This window comes from Mastomys coucha, unplaced genomic scaffold, assembly GCF_008632895.1.
Source record: "Mastomys coucha isolate ucsf_1 unplaced genomic scaffold, UCSF_Mcou_1 pScaffold13, whole genome shotgun sequence".
Classification (NCBI taxonomy): domain Eukaryota; kingdom Metazoa; phylum Chordata; class Mammalia; order Rodentia; family Muridae; genus Mastomys; species Mastomys coucha.
This window is the reverse complement of record NW_022196895.1, coordinates 61901889-61919370: the sequence shown is the minus strand read 5'-3', so window position 1 is coordinate 61919370 and position 17482 is coordinate 61901889. Positions and strand designations below refer to the sequence as shown.

General features: G+C 41.9%; 1 protein-coding gene across 1 annotated transcript in view; it reads left to right on the top strand.

The window, feature by feature from the left end:
* Nucleotides 1-6907: 6907 nt before the first annotated feature.
* The window catches only part of Lman1 (lectin, mannose binding 1), a 23574-nt gene continuing 12999 nt past the window's right edge, over nucleotides 6908-17482 (top strand). Inside the window, exons 1-8 of the mRNA XM_031365914.1 lie at nucleotides 6908-7172; nucleotides 11466-11620; nucleotides 11704-11811; nucleotides 12501-12562; nucleotides 13341-13440; nucleotides 15203-15326; nucleotides 16456-16514; nucleotides 16893-17025. Coding sequence (XP_031221774.1) covers nucleotides 6935-7172; nucleotides 11466-11620; nucleotides 11704-11811; nucleotides 12501-12562; nucleotides 13341-13440; nucleotides 15203-15326; nucleotides 16456-16514; nucleotides 16893-17025 — 979 coding nt within the window. The 5' untranslated portion in view covers nucleotides 6908-6934. The remainder of the gene's footprint in view (nucleotides 7173-11465; nucleotides 11621-11703; nucleotides 11812-12500; nucleotides 12563-13340; nucleotides 13441-15202; nucleotides 15327-16455; nucleotides 16515-16892; nucleotides 17026-17482) is intronic.

Below are 17482 nucleotides of genomic sequence, written 5' to 3'. Positions count from 1 at the left end.
GATGGTGGTAGTGGGTTGGTTTTTTGTTTTGTTTTGTTTTGATTCGATTTGGTTTTAGTTTTTGGTTTTGTTTTATTAATTTCAGCCCTGATTTCAAGCCATCTACTTATTTTGGGTATGATTTCTTCCTTTTTTTCTGAGAGAGATCATTCAGATATTCTGTTAAGCTACTAGAATGAGATTCTTCTAATTTTTAATATAAGGACTTAGGGCTAAGAACTTGCCTGTTAGAACTACCTTCATTGTGTCTTAAAAGTTTGGGTGTGTTGTATTTTCATTTTCATTCAATTCTAGAAAGTTTTTTTTATTTCTCTCTTAATTTCTGTCCTGAATCATTTTCATTTATTTGTGAGTTTTTTTCAGTTTCCATGAGTTCTTAAATTTCCTGTTTTTTTTTTTTTCTGTTGTTATTGATATTCAGCTTTAATCCGTGTTGGTCAGGTAAGATAGATGCAGAGTGTTATTTTAATTGTCTTGTATCTATTGAGATTTGATTTGTATCCCAATATGTGGTAAATTTTGGAGAAAGTCTTATGAGCTACTGAAAAGATGGTATATTCTTTGGTATCTGGATAAAATGTTTTTAATATGTTAGTTCCATTTGGTTTATGACATCCTTTACATCCAGTATTTCCCTGTTTAGTTTTTGTTGGAATGACCTGCTGATGAGAGTTAAGTATTAAAATCACCCACTGTCAGTAGTGCATGAAGGTCAATATGTGATTTAAGCTATAGTAGTGTTTCTTTTATGAATTTGGGTGCCTTTGTGTTTGGTACATAGATGTTTAGAATTGAAATATCCTCTTGGATTTTTTTTTCCTTTAATGAGTATGTAATGCTCTTCCTCATCTCTTCTGACTAGTTTTTGTCTTAAGTCTATTTTGTCAGATATTATAATGAGCACACTGGCTTACATCTTAGGTCCATTTTCTCAGAATATATTTTCCCATTCTTTTACCCTCACATAATGTCTATCCTTGATGTTGAGGTGTGTTTCTTAAATGCAGAAGAAGGGTGGATCACATTCTCATATCCATTCTGTTAATCTGCTGCTTGTTTTATTGGGGAATTGAGACCATTGGTGTTGAGAGTTTCAATGAGCAATGTTTGTAGCGTCCACTACTGTTCATACTTTGTTGTTATTGTGTGGAGGTTCCCTGACATTTTGATTTGCTGATCTGTGTGTGTGTGTGTGTGTGTGTGTGTGTGTGTGTGTGTGTGTGTGTGTTTAACCTCCTCAGTTTGAAGTTTTGCTTCTATCACCTTCTATGGGGCTGGATTTGTAGGTTGATAACACTTAAATTTGGTTTTTTATCGTGGAATGTTTTTCTCCATCTGTCGTGATTGAAAGTTTTGCTAGTTAAAGTAGTCTGGCTGCTATCTGTGGTCTCTTAGAGTTTATAGCCCAGGCTCTTCCGACTTTTAGAGTCTCCATTGAAAAGCCAATTGTTATTCTAATAGGTCTGCCTTTATAAGTTATTTGGTAATTTCCCCTTGCAGCTTTTAATATTCTTTCTTTGTTCTGTATGTTTAGTGTTTTGATTATTATGTGCCAAGAGGAATTTCTTTTCTGATCCAGTCTATTTGGTGTTCCATATACTTGTTGTACCTCAATAGGCACTCCCTTCTTGAGGTTAGAAAATTTTTCTTTTATTACTTATTGAAGATATTTCCTGTGCCTTTGATTGTAGGCTTGGTATTTTCATACTGTCCCAGATCTAGATCTCCTGGATGTTTTGTGCCTGGGTGTTTTTAGATTTAACCTTTTCTTCAACTGAGGTATTCATGTCTTTGATCTTGATTTCAGTACCTGAGATTCGCTCTTCCATTGCTTGTATTCTGTTGGTGAGATTTGCCTCTGACGTTCCTGGTCTAGCTCCTAAATTTTTCATTTCAATTTTTACATCCGGTTGAGTTTTCTTTATTGATTCCATTTCTACTTTCATGTCTTGAACTATTTTCTTCATTTCATTCCACTGTTTATTTATGATTTTATAGATTTCTCTTATTGATTTATTCATTTCCTCTTAAAAGAACTCTAACATATTCATAAAGGCTATTTTAAAGTCCTTATCTAGCACTTCAACTATGTTGCCTTTCTCAAAGCATCCTGTGGTAGGATTGCCGGGCTACCATGGAGACATACTGTCCTTGCCATTAGTATGTCTTTATGATACTTTCTTGGCATGTAGGCATTCTAGTTTGGGATGACTGTAGTTTCAGGTGCTCATATCTGGTCTTGTCTTTGCTAGGTGGGTAGTTCATCTCTTGGTTTTTGTTACCTTTTGTTTCTTGGTAGAGGTTTCTGACTCTGAGTTGCCAGGCTTCTACAGTCCTCCCAGGTGTGGACACTGGGGTTTGAGGTAGAATGTTTTTCTAAGTATTGGGTCTTGACAGTAATGAGGATGAACTAGCAGTAGAGGGTTGGGGGTGGTCAAAGGACAAGGAAAGCAGAGTGTGCCACCAGGATATGCTTAGTCCCTTGGTAATGGAGGCAGAGAAGGTCAAAAGGCCACCGCAGGTAATCTGCTACAGAGCTGGGGATGAGACTGGGAGACTGGGAGGAGGAGAGAAGGAAGATCTGATGATCACCTATCTGCTTCACTGGAAAGTTGGAACAATGGGTTTCTGGGGGATGTCTGCTGGAATTGGTCGCTAAGACAAAGGGATGGTGTGGTGAGGAAGTATATAGGAGAAGATCTGAGTAAATCCCTGGAGATGGGGACAGAAAGGAAGGGGGGGGGCCACAGCAAGGAATCTGCTGCAGGACTGGGAATGAGACTGGAGAACTGGATTTGGAGGAGGACAGTGAGGGTCTGAAGGTATCCTACCAAATTCCCTCCAATAGGAGGGAACATATGCCTGGTAGTGTAAACCTATGTGTGGCTTGTGTGGTTATAGGCCCTATAGTAGAACATATCTATGACAGTTTCCTAAAACAGTTTACTTCCTAACTGGATTCTAAATATTTATTCTTTTTTTTTCTAAATATGTATCCGTATACATACAGATAAGTGTGGCTCTCACCCCTCATCAAAGATGGAGACTGTCACAATAGAAATCTATAATGTCAAATGGTCCATATGGATATGTCACCAAATCCATAATGGTCAAAATGCAAAAAAAAGAAAAAAAGAAAAACAGACTGTGGGGTACCCAACAGTAGGATACATCTGCAATGCAATCATTACACCCAGGGCTCAGGTGATACTGTAGAAGAAGTGTTGCAAAGATTGTATGACACAAAGGACTGGGATGTCTGCTGTGAGATTACAAAGAGGTCGTCTAAACCAGACCTCCATAATGACACCCTCAGGTAACATTCCAATGCAGGTGGGGAAAACCTCACATGGCCCCAAGCCTAGATGGAGAGCTATGGCTTCTGAGAAAGGGGAAATCATTTTTCTTCAGCATTGAACTGTTTGATGAGGTTCCCAGACAGTCAGCCCTAAATAAACGGCACTTAGTGGACTCACCAGGATACACACACACACACACACACATATATACACATGATACACACACACACACATATATATATATACACATATATATACATATATATATGTGGAAGAGGTCAGTGGTTTAAGGGGAAAACATGGGTATTGTTGGAGAAGGGAACGATGTAAATACAATACTCATGTATAAAATTTATTTTTAGGGCTGGTGAGATGGCTCGGCAGGTAAGAGCAGCGACTGCTCTTCTGAAGGTCATAAGTTCAAATCCCAGCAACCACACGGTGGCTCACAACCACCCGTAATGAAATCTGACACCCTCTTTTGTGTACTCATTTATAATAATAAATATTTTTTTTAAAAAAAAGGAGCTTAAATAAGAGAAAAGAAAGTGCCAAGAATAGCTATGCAATGCTGAAGACTCCGCTGGAGAAGTTAGATGACTAGACACCACAGCCTTGTGTAACACTCTGCACTTAAGCTGTAATCATTGGCACAGTGATAAGCAAACTGACCTTGGAACCAGAGTCCAAAATCACTCATACGTGTCTGTCACCTGGAGTTGACAGAAACCACACTGATGATCAGTGAGGAAAGGAAGGTATATTTTTATAAATGTTACTGAGTCAACTGAATATGCATATAGAAGGATGCACATCTCCATGGGAAAATAATTTATAACGAATTCAGGTTAGAACAGTAATACTCAGAAAATATTTCTATGATCTCAGAATAGGCAAAGATTTCCAAACAGAGCATAGAGAACCCTGACTAATTAAAGGAGAATATGTGTGCCAGACTCATGTATATTAAACTCATCAATGTCTACTGGATAAAAGGACAAGAGTTAAGAAAATGACCTGAAGTAACATGTATCCAAAGAATGACATCCAAAATAAAGAACTTGTGGAAATGAAGTAAGACAAAGTCAGATGCTTACGTTCTAGGGGGGCTTTAGGTAGAAATTCCAGTTAAGTACGAACGATTCGTAAAACTAGTTAACGGGGCTTTCCTGTCTCAGCATTTCTGCTTCTGCAGATGTGCAATACAAGAAATGTGTTCCTTTGCCTTTTCCTTCTAAAACTGAATGCTGATTGCATAAGATACATTTGCTATATGCAAGTCGTCAGGCAGTGATCATAGAACCTAGATACTTTCTGTATATATTACATCTTAATGACATTAAAAATAAAACAGCCTTACAGCACATAATTTATGCTTCCATTTTTTGAAAGTCATAAATTATGACTAGCATTTCTTTTTCGTTTTTCGATGTATTTGTTTTCTTTTGTACATAGGAGCATTTTGTCTACATGTATCTATGATGTATGTGCCTACCTTCCATAGAGGCCGGGAGAGATCATAGGATCTCCTGGAACTGAAGTTGCCAATGGTTGTGAGTTGTCTTGTGGGGGTTGGGAATTGAGCCCCCCGGGGCACTGCAAAAGCAACAAGTGCTCTAAGCCACTGAGCTATCTCTTCAGCCCATCTTGCATTTCTTGTACTTGAAATTCAGGTCTCTCAGAGGTTGAAACCATTAACTATGTTTAAAATATTCTTTGTATTTATTGCCTCCGATAGAATGAGTCTTTTTTTTTAAGATTTATTTATTTATGTAATGTGTATGAGTACACTGTAGCTATATAGATGGCCGTGAGCCATTATGTGTGTGGCTGCTGGGAATTGAACTCAGGACGGCCTCGCTCGCTCCGCCCCACTTGCTCCGGTGTAATTCACCGCAGCGACCAATCTCATTACGGATGGTTGTGAGCCACCACGTGGTTGCTGGGATTTGAACTCAGGACCTTCGGAAGAGCAGTCAGTGCTCTTACCCGCTGAGCCATCCCACCAGCCCCAGAATGAGTCTTAATACTGAGGAATGTAATAACAACACAATTCTTGGACTTAAAACCCATCGCTGTTTTTACTGTGTGGCACTGGGCAAATTATTTGACAGCTTTGCATCTCCATTCCTTCATTCTAAAATGACAGTGCTAAGAACACCTCAGATAGTGAAGGCTTGGTGCAGCTTCTGTCATGCCATAAGATCTCAGTACTGCCAGTTTGTTAACTTTATGTTTGCTTAATAGTTGAAGGCTACTGTGCAAGTCTGAGCTATGGTTTCTAGAGATTAGAGAACTGAAGGAGAGGATGTGGAATTAAGGTCCCAGAGCACCCAGGGCGATGACCCACACAGTCCAAGGATGCACAGCTGTAGATGTTTGTTACTGTCCTGTCGTACCTGAGAGGGGACTAAAGAACATATTTCTCCAGTAGATGAGAACTGTGCTTCCAGCTAACTGAGGAGGAAACCTTATATGTGGCTCCGTTCAGTGTGAAGGTTTGATTTGTGCTCTAGAGATTTACTAGTAATGGCTTAGGGAGTCTGGAGAGGAGAAACTGGGAGGTCTAAAAAATACAAGCAATCATACAGCCCTAAGGACACTGTGCTGCTGTCAGCCCAGACAAACTAGAATTGTGTGTAAAAATGAAACAAATCATTTTGTGGTATTTCAAGTTTATTTTAGTCATCGTAAAACAAAACTGGGTGACCATGAATATGCTAACAATACAGGTGTTATGAAAATTTGAGGACCTGGGTTTAACCCCAAGAACAGAATACACCTAAATATGGAAGGAGAGAATCTACCCCATAAAGTTGTCTTCTGACCTCCAAATATGTTCTGTAGCACGTGATGTATACACACATGTCACATACACACAAAGTAATAAAAATAACATAAAATGAAACTCATTCATTGACTCCGCCCACACATATAAGCTTTCAACAACACTACCGAGTTTTATTTGAGTGCACTGTACCATGGTTTCAAGTATTTGAAACCTTCAAAATTCTTTTTTGAGAAGTAAAGTTGATTTGACATAAACCTCTTGATTCAACCACCTAAAAAAAGGTCCTGGGGCTCTTTTGAGATGCTCTCGGTGGGTTAGTATTCGTGATCATTTCTGGAAAGTTCACCACAATAGCCAGCCACTGAATAGTAGATGCCTTTATTCATCAGTTTATAATGGGCTGGCTCCACAAGTCTTAGGGCTTCCAAGGTTTTCTAAGTCACAGAAGGTAGTCTGCTATTCTGGGACTTGAGAAACTTGGTAGGTAGTAGGAAAAAGTGGTAATCGCCTTCCCCAAAGGCACTACAGAGCTGGACACACCACACCTCTACTAGGTCCAGTCTCTGTCCTTGACCCCGTCCCCGCCCCTGTCCCTGTCCCCGTCCCCGCCCCTATCCCCGCCTCGGCCCCCCCACCCCCGCCTCCCAGTCTTGCTCTACCCCTTCTGTAGCCCCGCCCACAGATGCTCACAGTCCTAATGGCCCCCAGTTTAGAGTAGGACAGGGGCGGGGCTCATCCGGCCCGCGGGTCTCCCGGGCTCCACCAATCAGTGAGCGCCCTGTTGGCCATCCGCGGCTCCAGAGCCCCTCCCTCTCCCGCCGGCCTCTGCGTCCCAGAATCCAAGATGGCGGTTTCCAGGCGGAGGGGTCCCCAGGCTGGAGCGCGGTCGTTCTTCTGCGCCCTGCTGCTGTCGTTCAGCCAATTCATCGGGAGCGACGGCACGGGAGGCGACGCTGCGGCTCCCGGCGCCACGGGCACCCAGGCCGAGTTGCCACACCGCCGTTTCGAGTACAAATACAGCTTTAAGGGGCCGCATCTGGTGCAGAGCGATGGGACCGTGCCCTTTTGGGCCCACGCGGGGAGTAAGCCGGGGCTGGGGCAGGGGGCGGGTTCCCTCCTTGCCTTCCGTCTCCTCGGTCTGTCTCCCCAATGCCCTGCAGTGCCGAGGGCCCTGCATGCCACATGCACTGGGGCAGGACTCCCCAGGCAGCCCCAAGTCCAGGTCCCCCTAGCCGGCAGGTTCCCCGCTTGTCCCCGAGTCTTCCCACGCAGCTTGTCCACCCACTTCCAGTCTTCCCTTCATTAATCTCATCTGTACTTTCTGTCTGATTCAGAGGTGTTTTGTTACTTTCTGCAGTCCCTTGCACTCTAACCAGCTTCGGAGTGTCATGTTACCTTACACCCTAATGCCACGTCTCAAGGGTACACTTTCCGTGGCCATAGCAATTTGAGACCAGTTCCACCAGCCTCCTTGCTACTTGCTTCTTTTAGGGAGTTAGCAATGGTCAGGTTTGTACCTAACTTCCAGAATGCTCCAAGATAGCATAGAATGTTAGAGTGATTTTTTGTTTTTTTTTTTTTAGGTCTTTGGATGTCAGTTCTTTAAATTTGGGGATTATACCAAAGAATTGCCTCTCAGTGACAGTGTGTGTAGGCGTTGACCTTTACACTGTAAACTTTATATTAGTGTCTTTATATAGTGAGTACAGGAGATAACATCTCTTGTATTGATAATTGTTTCTGAACTTGGGCTAAGAGTAGACTCATAGCCTCTCTTTTAGACTTAGAAAACAAATGAGATCATTTCTGCTTCGAGTTGTATTTACTCTGACACAGATGACAGAACCATGGCTGAGCCCTGCCCTGGTGAGAAGAAAATGTATCTGCACTTTTTAGTGCTGATGTGTCACTGCTGACCAGAGATTCTCAGCAACACTTGTTGTTCTGTAAGCTCTTCAGGGGCCATCAATTACATCCACTAAAGCAAGTAGTAAAGACCTTCTGTTTTTCTGGGTTCATTTATGGGCATTTCTTTATCATTTGACATTTTCCTGTGACTGAAACAAAATGCTTGATTTCTAGAAAGTAATGGCTAGAGCATACTTCCAGGAAGGGCTATTTTTCTCAAATTAATGTGCAATTATCCAGGTGTAAATTTCATTGAACTTAATGACAGAGTCATTATGTAGTTGAAGCAGAATGCAATTATGCTGTTACTCGGTTGGTTTATTATAAGCCTTCTGGGCTTATAATGCTGTCAAGAGAGCGTTGATCTGCATACACAGAGACGATGAACATGATACCAAACACGGGTTTTCAGACCTTCCCTTTCTGTTTTTCTTCTGGAACTGATGGTGAATGTGTTGGCAGCTCTTCCCTTCTGCACCTGTGTATCACCTACCTGTCTGCTCGTCTCTCCTTTCCACTCACGCATCAGCAAATTCAGAATACTAATCAGCTACTGAAATCTGTTATCGTCACTCTCTTTTACAGAGCCACAAGCAACAAATCTAGACTACTGTGAAAGAGGTCAGAATATAAAAGGCTAGAGTTGCAGCTTGGTTGGTAGGGGGCTTGCCCAGCATGCTCTAAGCCCTGGGTTCAATCCCTACCATCAGGTATAGGCGTTCACATTTGGAATCGCAGTACTGATTTCACTGGGAGGTGGAGGCAAGAAGATTAGACATTCAAAGTCATCCTTAGCTGAATTTAACTTCATTCTGGGCTAAAGATGAGCATAGGGGTTTGTGTCTAATGTACCCTAGTGTGAGTGTATGGTTAGACTAGTATGGATGGCATGGGAATCCCTTGCTTTCTTGGTTACTGTAATCTTTAATCTTAACTGTTCTATTAATGGTCTTGTTCATTTTTCTCCCTTTTCATTTATTCTTGCAACCCATCATTTGGAACAAAAACAAAGACACTTAGGATTTAGTTTAAACACAGCCCATTATATTCAGCCCTAATTAGAATCATATAGATGCCTTTTGTAAATCTTGTGTCCTTTTGAACTGTCAGCACATCGTCTTGGGCTCAGAAGGGCAGAAAATGACAATATTCAGTAGCTGTTCATAACTGTTAAAGCTCTCACCTTCATTCTCCTGTCTGAGCTGTAGTAGGCAGCCAGGTGTTATGTGCTGTATAGATGGAACAGGTGACCATAAAGGCAGATGAAAGACAGATGAAGGTTCTTGGACAGTGGACTCAGATTTTCCAGTTCTGTGTCCAGGGCTTTTACCGTGGAGCTCTCTGTCCTGACAGCCTTGGAGTGTTTGAACCAGTGAGTACACTATAAAGTATCTCAGCTTTTCTTTCCACCTATAAAGTGTTTCCTTTAATGTCCTAAATGTCAGAATGGTTACACTCTGAGAGAGTATGTTCGAATTGTTCAAGTTTAGGCCTTTTAGGTACGTTAATAATTAGTCAGTGGTAGGACCATCAAAAGATTTATAAACATACTTTGTATTATTGGTCTCAATTTATCAAATTTTGCAGAAAATATGTATGAGGTGTTTTTTTGTCTTTTGGGGTTTTGTTGTTGTTTGTTTGTTTGTTTGTTTGTTTTTTCATTTTCGAGACAGGGTTTCTCTGTGTAGCCCTGGCTGTCCTGGAACTCACTCTGTAGACCAGGCTGGCCTCGAAATCAGAAATCCTCCTGCCTCTGCCTCCCAAGTGCTGGGATTAAAGGCATGCATCACTACTGCCCAGCTGTTTGAGGTGTTTTTAACAGACAGAAAGTTTGTTCAGAAGTCTGTCTGTACTGCTTGGCCAGATGATCTTTAGCAGTTTCAGTCAGTCAACTGAAGGGCCTGTGAGTTATAAGACAAGTGTTCTTCTGTTGATCCATGTGCTGATTCCTGAATATATTTTAAAATTAAAGCCTGCTCCTTGTTATTTCAGATATGATAATGTTATACACTCAGTATGTAACATTATAAATATAACTTTTGGATACACTGGAAAACTAGAAAAAAAAAAAAATGTGTGCTTTGCTTTACTGTGACAGTTTGAAACTGAACCAGCATTCTCCCCGTGCTATGCCCATATAGACAGTTATACTCAATGCCGTGCGGTCATACGTGGCTGGACTGGGGCTTGAGCCAGCTGCTCTTGGGTTTCACTCGTCTTCTCTCAGAGTCCGCTGTAGTTAACTGCTTATTACATTAAAATTTAGTTGGCCTTATTCTGGGAAAATGTTTATATGCAGGATATTTTGCATGTGATTTTTGGAGTGTTTAAGGAATTCATCAGGCTTGGCCTTTTCATTTCACACATGAACGTTTGATGAACCCACGGAGTAAGGACATGATTTGCTCAAAGTCACAGCTGAACGAGGAGCAGCTGAACTTGATTCCTAGTGATAGGTTCTTGTCATAATGGCTCTTCTAACATTTGTAACTGATAAAATGCATTTTTAATATTGGACAGATTTGAGGGGTAATTTTATTAAAAAGATTATGAAAATTGTATTAGTCAGGGTTTCTATTCCTGCACAAATATCATGACCAAGAAGTAAGTTGGGGAGAAAAGGGTTTATTGAGCTTACACTTCCACATGGCTGTTGATTCCCAGAGGAAGTCAGGACTGGAACTCAGGCAGGTCAGGAAGCAGGAGCTGATGCAGAGGCCATGGAGAGATGTTTCTTACTGGCTTGCTTCCCCTGGCTTGCTCAGCCTGCTCTCTTATAGAACCCAAGACTTCCAGCCCAGGGATAGCACCACCCACAAGGGGCCCTACCCCCTTGATCACTAATTGAGAAAATGCCCCACAGCTGGATCTCATGGAGGCACTTCTCCAACTGAAGCTCCCTTCTGTGATAACTCCAGCCTGTGTCAAGTTGACACACAAAACCAGCCAGTACAAAAATCAAATGAAGTTTGCCTTTTTTATTGAAGATTTATACACTATATTCTGATTATCATTTCCCCTCCCCGTCTCCTTCCAGATCCTCCTACCTCCTCATCCATCCAACTCTATGCTTTTTCTCTCTTTACGAAACAAACTTCTGTCTCTTCAGAAAACAAACAGGCAAAACAAACAAATAAGTTTTTTTAAAAACACAGAAAAAAATAGCACACAGAAACAAAACCCACAAGCACACAAAGTCAGAAACCACAATATAAAAGCAAAAGTTTTAAGTCTTAACCTCTGTCCTTGACATTTAATTTGTGGGTGTGGGCTTCCAGATGTATTTCTCTTTTCAAAAGATAAAATTTCAAAGTCATAGCTGTCAGCATGAAGTTATTTCTCATAAAATGGCTGTAAAATCTGAAGGTAAAATTTGATCCTCTAGCTGTGTGTAGCCTTTCAAAGGTAACCTGTTGAGTTCTGCATACTTAAGGCTGAGAGCTTTTCTTTTCTAATTTCTACCACAGATGCTATTCCAAGTGCAGATCAGATTCGAATAGCGCCATCATTAAAAAGCCAAAGAGGTTCCGTGTGGACCAAAGCAAAAGCAGCCTTTGAGAACTGGGAAGTGGAAGTGACATTCCGAGTGACCGGAAGAGGTCGAATTGGAGCCGATGGCTTAGTATGATCATTTCTGTCACTCAAACGAGCATAGCTGTCAAGTGCCACTGGCTTCTAACCATTGTCCCCCTTACCTTTTCTCAGGCAATTTGGTATACAGAAAATCAAGGCTTGGATGGCCCTGTGTTTGGATCAGCTGATATGTGGAATGGTGTTGGAATCTTTTTTGATTCTTTTGACAATGATGGAAAGGTATACTTATTGCTAAAACTGTTAGCCATGTTCCATGTTACTGTATTTCTAGCACAGTTAGGCTGTACGAAGGTAACTTACTTGACACCTTAAATTTAATAGTAAAGAACTTGGCTGGTAGTCTGAGCATGACAATTAGTCTTGGTCACAGAGACTAATTACTAGAAGCTTTGTAGGCATGCCTTTTTGCACACTAATTTACAGCTGTGGTGGAGACCTAGCTCTTGAGAACGTGTCAGTGATCCACACCCTGCATACGCTTAGCAACTATGAAAAGTCAGCGTGAGTCCTGGGGTTTAGGAAGCCGTGGCAGCACTCATGTGCTTGGCTGCGCCAGCTCCCATAGTTGGATCCGCTCCTATGTTCATTGCCTTTTGATCAGACCAGTTTTCCTGATGATGTCTTAGAAACAGTTAAAAACAAGCATACTTACATGCTGAAAATGCTAACTCGTGGCTTGAAAGCTTTAAGATTGGCCTGATCGTCCCTTTAGCTGATTGTTTATTGAGTTTCAGAGCTTACTGTTAGCACTTTAAAGAACTTTTAATAGCCCCTTGAAAGCTTAGGCCATGTTATCTTAAAAGTTTAAGAGCCCTAGAATCTTAGCAGTATGAGGTCTCATAGCAAATGAAGAATGATAAATTTTTCAATGAACGATATTAAAATAAATATATTCTCTTTATTTCTAGAAAAATAATCCTGCTATAGTAGTTATAGGCAACAATGGACAAATCAATTATGACCATCAAAAGTAAGTGTGATTTCTGCATTGTTTCTTATTTCAATTTCTTTTTGGAAACCTCATGAAATACATTGTTTCAAATCTTGACACTCCTCAGACAAGTCAGCTTATTCCTTTTCGTTGATATTGTCACTAGGTGAAAAGACATACTTCTCTTTTTGTTTTGAAGTTCTTTCTGTGAGCCACACTTTCCATGTTTGTTGAAAGATATATTTCAAAAATAAATTTAGCTTTCACCAAATTGATGAGTACCCAGTCTGAGCCACCATTTTTTCAATGTTAATGTCACCTTAAGACAGTCAGTGAGTTACAAAGTCTCTAGGTAGTGAGTGTAAGTACATTGCTTCTCCACACCTGGCTTTGCTCTTCCTGCCATGGAGACTACAGTGCTGGCAGTTCTTTATAAACTCCATGGAGTGGTTTAAAATAGAAATGCCTAGGCCAGTTCTTTAGATCCAGCTTCAGCTGGCTTGAAAGAGTTTATAGACGTATCTTTAAAACTTCCATGAGGGGCTGGGAATATAGCTGAGTTTTAGAGTACTTGCCTAGCTTGTATGCGACGGTAGGTCCAGTTTCTAACAGCACAGAAAATAAAAAGTAAAGCTCTGAGGAGTGATTTGGATGCTGTCTTGGTCACATGCGTAATAGCACATTCCCCTCCCTTCAGCGCATGTGATGTTGACTCTTCTTTCCAGTGTTGACCAGAGTTCTGACAGGAAGTCCTTTGTCTTCTAACTGACATGGACTGTCACAGCTTCATTGTAACTTGGCCTTTTTGAATCTACAGTGATGGTGCCACTCAAGCTTTAGCAAGTTGTCAGAGGGACTTTCGCAATAAACCCTATCCTGTCCGGGCAAAGATTACCTATTACCAGAAAACTCTGACAGTAAGTGACAGTAATCAAATAAGCAGTGTTCTAATACTGCTTTTTTTTTTTAATTCTTGACGGAAGGTAATGTATGTAAATGTGGATTTCCACACATTTGTATCTATTGCCCTAAGACAGTGGTTCTCAACCTTCCCAATGTTGCAACCCTTTAATACAGTTCCTCATGTTGTGGTGACCCCAACACAATATTATTTCATTGCTACTTCATAATAGCAGTTTTGCTACTGTTACGAATCTTAACGTGAATCCCTGATGTGCAGGATATCTGACATGTGACCTACAGGTTGAGAACCACTTCTCTGGGAGACCAGCAGTAAGTGTGTCTGGTGTATGTGATTGTCTGTGATGCAGCCTTGCCAGTTAGTTTCTGATTGGCTAGGGGAAGATTACACACCCAGCTCGGAGGTAGTTAAGTGCACATCCAAGTCTTCAGGATACAAGCTTGAGTAAGATGCAGGCCATTGTTCCTGAATAGCTTGTAGACCGTAGAGGGAACACATGGCGTCACCATACTGTGTGACAAGGCACAGCAGGAAGGAATTGTCAGCTTGGAACCTGGACCCTGAGAAATGATCCTGGGGAAGGTCTGGAAGGTTCTTAGTTGAGGTGTACCTCAGAGCAGGAATAGGAAGTACGTATGTGCTCCAGGCACGGAAGGCAGACAGGGCCTTGCAGATGCTGAACATGGGTGAAAGCCAAGTAGTTGGCTGTAGCCTGAAGATAGAGGGCATTTCTGAAGTGGGGTGGAAAGGCCGGCAGGAACCAGTCCTAGGAGTAACTTTTAAGAGAGTTGGCATTCTCAGCCGGAAGTGAAATGATAGCATTTACAATTTGAACAAGTGACTTGTGAAGTCTCAAAATAATGTGGTGGGGACAAAAGCTGAGAGGTTTCAGGCTCTTTGGCCCTGGAAGCTCCACACCTGCAGCTTTCAGACAGCCATGAGAGATCCAGCTCTCCACTTGCAATATGGCGAAGTTGAACGTGGGAGATTTTAAGTAACTTGGGCAGAACTGTGGTTTGAACCCGGATGTCTGCAGGGCTCCATTTACTGCTGACTTGATAGATGCCAAAAGTAGAGGAGAGACGAGCAGCACTGTCACATTTGCTAACCTCGGATAGTCTAGAGCAAGTGTATTTCTGCTGGGTGATCTATTCAGAGTGATCATGGCTCCTAAGGCTTTGTAAGACAGGAACTTACTTTACTTTAGAAAGATTGTTAAACTGCCAACATTTTCTCTTTTTTGAGCCTTTAACACATAATGGAGTAAAAAAGGAAAAGTGAACTATCTTACTGTATAATGAGGGCTAGTGAGTAACTTTATTTTAAAAAGTATCCATTAGGGAGCTGGGGAAATGGCTCAGCGGATAAAGAACTCAGCATTCAGACTTAAGAGCCAGAATGGTGAATCCCAGAACCTATGAAAAAGCTGAGAAAAATGTGGCCACCTGGAATCCCAACACTCGAGAGACAGGGCAAGATGGCTGGCTGGTCTAGAGAATCACTGAGCTCTGGGGTCAGATGAGGGACCCTGCCTCAGTAAAAAAGATGTGAAGTGATTGAGAAAGACACCCAGGGTGGACTTCAGGGCTCCATATATGCATACACACACACACACACACACACACACACAGTGTCCATACACAAAGAGTATCACAACAGCAGAAGGAGGCAGGAGTGGATATTACTAATCACAGAATGCTGAAATGTACTTTTAAATGTCTGCTGTAAGAATATGCAACTTCAGTATGTCTTCCTAGGTCATGATCAATAATGGCTTTACACCAGATAAAAATGATTATGAATTCTGTGCCAAAGTGGAAAATATGGTTATCCCCACACAAGGGCATTTTGGGATATCTGCTGCAACAGGAGGACTTGCAGGTAAATCTTGCCATCTTCTCGTACTGGGAGCTTGTGATGAGTCATACTGGTAGTAGTATGTTTAGGGACTGTAGACGTGATTCTGTTTCACTCTTAAAAGTCTTTGGGGCCTTCCCGTTGCCCATTCTACAGTTTTGACAGTTGGAGCTGCATGGATACGTGCTAATCACACCATTCATTTAGGGCACGTTCTGTAGTGAAGAGGACATATTTAAAGTTGAGGATATAAGAAGTTAATTCCCAAATGTTATAGGGCACTTGCTGTTTCATATAGAAATGAATTTGGAAACCCAAGGAAGTATTATTTGGGGATAAACTTTAAATGAAAATAATTACTACTTTCCTCATATGTTGATAAATGAAGTAACTCCACACCAATATTGCTTTGTATTCATATGGCACATTACTGTTTTAAATACTTTCAAAACTGTAGGTTGTTCTATACAACCCAAGCAAAGAGGAAGAAGATTTATAGACGTTTTCTTTTCAGCTGTTTGCCAAGTCCAGATGAAGGCTGTTTCTCAGGGTCACACAGTCACCCCCAGAACATCCAGGTCTGGCTTTGTGACCCTGACTGCTGAGCACATGGCCTCTCCAAAGATCACTCAGTCTGTAGTGCATCATGCTCTGCTTACCCAGCCGACTCTCCGGATCTCCCCAAGACAGGCAGACACAAAAAGACGCCTCACACTTGAAATCATTCACTCCGCACTGTGAATGGGGCCAGCCAGGACTGGCACAGCTGCGCACTGCTGTGAGGTCCAGTCTCCTCAGTTCCTGCCGTTAGCTGGGACAACTTGATACTGATCCGACTTACATGGGTTAGGGAAAATAGAAGTAGAATTATTGTCCAGCTGAGAAAAGCAAGTGTGGAAGTTTGGAAGTAAGTGGACAGGGTTTTATTTGATTTGAACATAACATTACCCATGCAGGAGCCTGGGAAAGTGTAGGAAGAGCCTTTAGACATTGCGTTATCTCTAGCTGAGCACTGCTGCTGTGCTGACTTAGGGTAAAGGGTTTGGAGTAGTTCTGATGTCAGTCAGAAATAAATATAAATACCTGTCAAGTCAGTTCTCAGCTGTAAAACAATTGGCCACAGCACTTCCTGAAACTGTTTCTAAATTCATAGATGACCACGACGTTCTTTCTTTCCTGACTTTCCAACTAACCGAGCCTGGAAAAGAACCAGTGAGTATGCACTTCTTTCCATATAATTAATTTTCATTTCTCAGTGGTGTTACTCCAGCTGTGGATTCTGAGAAGACTGCCCTCATTCTGGGTCTTGTTTCAGGTCACTGCCATTTGCTCTTACTTTCTCCTTGGCAAAACCAATGTCTGGTTAGTGGCCATCTCTTAGTGCTATAGTGCTAAGTGAGACAGATGCTTAGAATGAATGCTTACTAAATGGTAGTAGTCACTATGATTTGAGGTATTAAAACCCAGAGCGAACTGTCTGTAGTATAGGAGACAATCTTGAAGCTAGAGATGGATAGTGAGCATGAGAAGGACGGGCGCCAAGATGTCTCACCGATTCCCTTCTTATGACTTGTTCTTTCTCTGAAAAAGCCTACACCAGAAAAAGACATTTCAGAAAAAGAAAAGGAAAAGTATCAAGAGGAGTTTGAGCACTTCCAGCAAGAGTTGGACAAGAAGAAGGAGGAATTCCAGAAGGGCCACCCTGACCTCCAGGGCCAGCCAGGTAAGGTGTTGTCACTCTGTGGAGGACACTGGAGTCTGCACTGCCTGCCTCGCCTCTGCTCTCAGACCAGCACACTCAGTAATGGATGGGAACAGTGGAAAGGCAAAGCTTGGGTCCTTCAGGGTCTGAGAGTGTGGCTTGTGAGGCGTGAATGAAGAACACTGCAGCGGTGTAGGTGAACACGAGCCACTGGGTTAGAGTTTGGTGAGGACGACATTGCCGGATTCACCACTGTGTTTTCTAAACTAAACCAATGAAAAACTGTGGACGGTGCTGTTCTCATGGGTAAATGCTACAGAAAAGCATCCAAGACCATGGATTCCTTTCAGTGTTATATACCTGCACTTATTATGTCACGGACCGGGATTTCTTGCGGGGTCCCTGTTCCATGGGACAAGGGATTCTGGCCAGGTGGGCACGGGATTCGGCTTTGACAAACAGACTACACACGGGTGGT